We start from the raw sequence: 5,110 nt of genomic DNA, 5'->3' as shown, positions 1-5,110 counted from the left end.
CGGAAACGATAGACGAGGGAAGACCTTTGCGACCGGCAGTGGGGGGCTTACCCGCCCGCCTCCAACTAGCCTAATTATGGACACTTTAAAGTAAAGGCTGGCGTACTTAGGGATGAACACTGAATAAGAGATTTGTTTGAAGAAAATATTGTGATATTTACTTAAGTTTTGGAAAATCGTATTCCCTTTTTTGAAAATCTTTTCTCCATTTCATTTTTTGAGTTCTAAATACTGTGTTTTGTGACTCAGTGGTAGTTTTTCTGGGTTCGGAACTTTTTAAAGTTTTTAAATGTATTATATACTCATATTATTTAATTTGTTTTGTTTTTTCTTTATTCATTAGATGATGATTCCAGAAGAAGTAAAAAAGAATGTGAGAGCTGTTTTGCTTTCAAGAACCGGTGGAGTACCTTTAAATCAGTTTCTATACGACTACCAAAAGCTCCTTTGTGAGCCACTGATGTTTAAACCACTCGGATTTTCTTCGTTACACAAATTCATGGAAGCCATTCCAGATGTTGCAAGGTGGGTGCATACCTATTGTTGTTTTATACTTTATCTGCAGACTTGGATCACTGACTGTAATTAGCGCTCAGAGCTTGTGTACTTTAATCGGGGTTGAGCGCTATAAATATATTGAGAAACATCAGTTCAAACAACATTTACAGACCATCCACAAGGGACAAAGTGTAATTTATTGATAATAATAAATTTATATATTCCTTTATTATAAAGGCCTTAAATTTGCATTACACAATCACTGTGTACCGCCCTCGGTAAAAATTTGGATGGTCTGTAAATGTTTTGTTTGAACTGATGTTTCTCAATATATATTTCATTTCATGGAGATATTATTATATGACTAAGAATAATCAATTCAGTTGATTTGTATTTTTTTATATTGTTCTCTTAGCTTGTGTTTTTCAAGTCATACTTGTTGATTCTGTCACACTGTCTGAATTAGAAAAGTAATAAAGACAGCAGTTCTCAGCTGAACTGCTGGAATTCTTCAACGCTTCAGTTTTACTCATATCTGTCCAATTTTCGTTGTAAAATCCAGACAGTTCAGTTTGTTGTTTTTTTCTTCAGGGATATCTTGCTTCGTACATTGGTGCATGCTATGCACACATACAATGGTAAAGGTAAAATGAAGGCGCCCCCCCCCCATACCATTTTGAGCTGCCTGCTTGATCTAGTGCTCAGCATCCAGGTTCTCCATAGAGGGGTTGCAGTCATGTCTCACAAAAGCAGGCAACCGAGGGCAGTACACAGTGATTGTGTAATGCAGATTTAAGGCCTGAAGGTTACATACAGCACCACTTTTCAAACTGTTTACTTTTGCAGAAAATAATATTATGAGGAGTTGTGACTAGTTGTCCTGTGTTGTACTGTAGAGAAAATAAGTAACTTGATGCAGCTCTTACGGTCAGATAGAATAGGCTTTTTACGACAACTCCAGCCAGTCTTCCGGACATTTGTGACCAGCTGTAATTTCTTTCACAGGATCGTGAATCCAAATGATTCAGGTGCAAAGTTGTTTGGTGTCGGAGAACCGGACTCTTACATGCCACTCAGTGCCAGAAAAGCTCAGGGAACACTTCCCAGAAATTATCACCAGAACTTAAAGAAAAGGGAAGGTGAGAATAGGTCAATGTACTTTAGTAGTTTGTCATCACTTTTGATGATTTAAGTTGTCTTTTTAATCCAGTTCGGACAGATTATAGGAGATGCAACATTTCATCTCGATGCCCCTTATTTTTGTCGTTCTTAACCAGCAGGATAGTTGATGTTACTGTTACACATACCAAAAAATATATGACTGAATGTGTTTAAAAATTAAGAGGTGGGAGTTTCCATAATGATTAGTCTAGTCTCAAAAGTCGTTTTTAAGGTAATTCAAAAACTAGTAAAGATTTTTTTTTTTTTTTTTTTAAACGTCCAGTGAGTTCTGCAGACATATAATTATAGAACAGGGATGTAAATCTTCTGGTTTTTTCCAGCCGATTTGCCATTTGGGCCTCAGCTTTTAACAAAAGTCTACTATAGATAATACATATTATACACTAAATAGAGGTTATTTGTTGTAATAGAGGGAAAGAAACAAATATAATGTAGTCTCATTGTATTCTTATTTCAGTCAGTGCACGTATATTTTCTAGCTTTTTTTTTTCAAATGCTGTTTACATCCCTGATAGAATATACAATAAAAAAAGATTGTACTAAGTAAGATACACACATATACTGCACATGGTGATATTTATGTTCCAATTTAGGAGGAAACTCTACTAAATGGCCACCTGCCCATTTGCATATTTACTATCATTTACATGCAAATGTGATCAATCATCAATTCATTCATACCTTCAAAGTGCCCATATGATATGCTGAAAATGTTACTTCGACCTTGCTAGTGTTGCCTCAATTCAAATTACAGTATAATAGAGTATAATAATGTTCTTTCACCGGTGTAGCCTTTTAAGCCTAGCTGTTTTTACCTTCTGAACTAATTATAGGTCTTCCATCAGTATAACCCTTTTAGCTTGACCACAAAAAAGTTTCTTTTTCTGAAGAACACGTGTTTGGGAAAAATGAAGTCAATCAAGCCTGCTCTAATGGTCATTCGTCCGAGAAAATGAGCTGTGCGAATGACTACTTCCCATTCTACCGTGCATTTTTAAAATATAAAGACACCTGTCGGGGGCGTCTCCTGTCTAAGAAGTGTAATTTTTTACTCATTCAGTACATACATGTATATAGTGTGTTTTCGGCTCGTTTTTTTCCCCGTATCTCATACGAAAAAGAAACATGAGGTATTAAGGCTGATGCTTTCTTGGTCATGGAAATTGTTACCTCTAAAAGTTGTTTAGAGCTCTACAGAATTATGGTCTCAAATTTCAGTAAAACAGCCAATAAAACATTTGGTGGGCTTTCCGTTCTCTCCGTTTTTAAATCACGCCAGTCTCTAGTTATTAAAAAGATTGATCTTTTATGTGTATGTAATTCATTGTTACTTGTCTTGTTTCTCATTTCTTCTTCTTTGTTTTGTTTTTTTTTGTTTCACAGAGTCAGAAAGCAATGATGTTGATGACAACACAGATTTCACTCTTGAACCAGACTTACGTGGGTTTTATTCAGTATGTTTGCCCACAGAGCTCAGTCCAAGTGCAGATGACAAAGCTGTAAGTTTGAATTTTTTTCCTGAAAATTTTTGTTTTGTCTTGGAATTACTTTTTGTTAAAATGTTGATACCTAACTGGACACAGTGCAAGCTATTTTATGGATATGTTACTGGGGTTGTCTGCCAGGGTGGCGCTCACAGATGTCTGTGGTGGTGTTCCTCTGAAAATCTTCACCATAGCATGCATAAGACATCAGTTTTGCTCGGGGGGGGGGGGGGGATTTTCTTTTCTTTTCTTTAAAAAAAAATCATCTTGGATGTTGTATCCCCCTCAGCCCCTGTTGGTCCTAACATGCAAGGTTGGAGCAGCTGACCTCATTTCTGATTTTAATTGTGTTTACAGAGCGTTGAAACATTTACAGACAATTTGTAGCTCAGCAGGCTCAGGTTAAAAAACTATGTTTAAATTAAATGTGGCTTGCTTTGGCTGATTAAATAATGTCACTCGGGGCATAAAATATATTCAATTACATTTTTCTTAATAGGCGTTTACCTTTCTGCTGCTTTTGTTTGTTGGTTTTGTTTTGTTTGTTTTTTTGTTTTGTTTTTTCGTCTTCTGACCTTTAATAAATGTTTGCCTATTTTTAGCTGGAATTGGTTTTCTCATTCATTTCGCGCGGCTGGGCTCTTATTGTTCTGATTTCTTTCTTTCATTACAGGTCATTAGAGAGGTCTTTGAGCAGGTTGGCGAGGTGAAATTGATCCACATCACTTCAAAGTAAATATGGACTTCTTCCAATTTTTCTATTTGACCTGTCCCATGATCAATTTTCATAAAGTAATCGTAATGTTTTCGGCCCCCCCACCAGCACCATTTAGATTATTTAGTAGGCGGGTAGCTTGGCCCATGCCTTTCAGGACTAGCCTGGTTGGGTGGAGCACATTTCTCTGAAACTGGCTAAATTAAGTGTGATTTTTCGCGGATGATAGCTTTCCCAATGTTCTGAAAATTATCCTTGTGTGGCCAGAGGACTGTGAGAGTTAAAATGCTTGGAAAAATAAAAGTGTGTTTGGAATAGGCTGTGCTAATGGTGGGTGGTTGGAGGACGCCACTGTCAGGTCCTACTTCTTTTCTGTTCTGCTATTGTTTCTGTCCTTTTATCTGCACTGAATGGGGGTGGGTGGAGGGAGCCAGGGGTAGGTCCTACTTCTTTATTTTCCCTCTGTTGTTACTGTATGTCTGTCTTACCTTTTCCTAGCACTAAATGACCATTATTGTGTCAATGTGCTTCTCTTTACTCTAATAAACAAACCTGCACTTAATGACTGTTATCATGTCAATTTGTTTCTTTTTACTCACAACTTACAGCATTGTACAGAGGCTATCAATTTTTTTTTTTTTTTTTTTTTTTTTTTTTTTTAAAGGCCTGTTGCCAATTTGATAGTTTATATTGTATTCATCTGATTTTGCTTTATATTTTTTCTGACCGTCTTCCTTTTGTCTTATCAAAATTTTCTCTGCAGCTGGGTTTTTGTTAGATATGCCTCGCTCGCCGAGGCCAAAAGTTGTGTCGACACATTTAAAGATGAGTACGATGTGAGATTGGCCCAGAACAAGAAAAAGGCGGAGTCATCGAAGGAAAAACCTGAAAAGAATGGCAAGCCGTGGGTGTCTTCAAAGGGAGGTAACAAGAAAGGTCCGAGAAGGAACAGAGGAGAGTTCACAGAAGCAGAAGATGAGAGTGATTACGAGCCAGTCAAAGTGGACAGGGTCAAGAACGGGAGACGCGCAAAAGAGAATGGGAAGGCGGGCCTGGCTAAGAAAAACGCTGGTGATGTCTCGATGGTCAATGGACATAAGTCTGTGGACAGACGGGAGCAGAATCACGGTATGACTTGGCGTTCTTCGTTTGGATAGACTTGTGTAGATCTAATTTGGGGTGGGGGATCTATGAGAATCACCTCACCTGCACAAACACCCACTCTCTTCCT

The 5,110-nt window shown here is 37.6% G+C and overlaps 1 protein-coding gene across 1 annotated transcript in view; it reads left to right on the top strand.

The window, feature by feature from the left end:
• The first annotated feature begins 340 nt into the window (after positions 1 to 340).
• LOC101850625 overlaps positions 341 to 5,110 on the top strand; it is a 16,144-nt gene continuing 11,374 nt past the window's right edge. Inside the window, exons 1-5 of the mRNA XM_005091585.3 lie at positions 341 to 525; positions 1,504 to 1,637; positions 3,064 to 3,179; positions 3,838 to 3,896; positions 4,643 to 5,007. Of these exons, the coding sequence (XP_005091642.2) occupies positions 344 to 525; positions 1,504 to 1,637; positions 3,064 to 3,179; positions 3,838 to 3,896; positions 4,643 to 5,007 (856 nt within the window). The 5' untranslated portion in view covers positions 341 to 343. The remainder of the gene's footprint in view (positions 526 to 1,503; positions 1,638 to 3,063; positions 3,180 to 3,837; positions 3,897 to 4,642; positions 5,008 to 5,110) is intronic.

Source organism: Aplysia californica, unplaced genomic scaffold (assembly GCF_000002075.1).
Source record: "Aplysia californica isolate F4 #8 unplaced genomic scaffold, AplCal3.0 scaffold00032, whole genome shotgun sequence".
Lineage (NCBI taxonomy): Eukaryota > Metazoa > Mollusca > Gastropoda > Aplysiida > Aplysiidae > Aplysia > Aplysia californica.
This window is presented reverse-complemented; position numbering and strand designations above follow the sequence as displayed.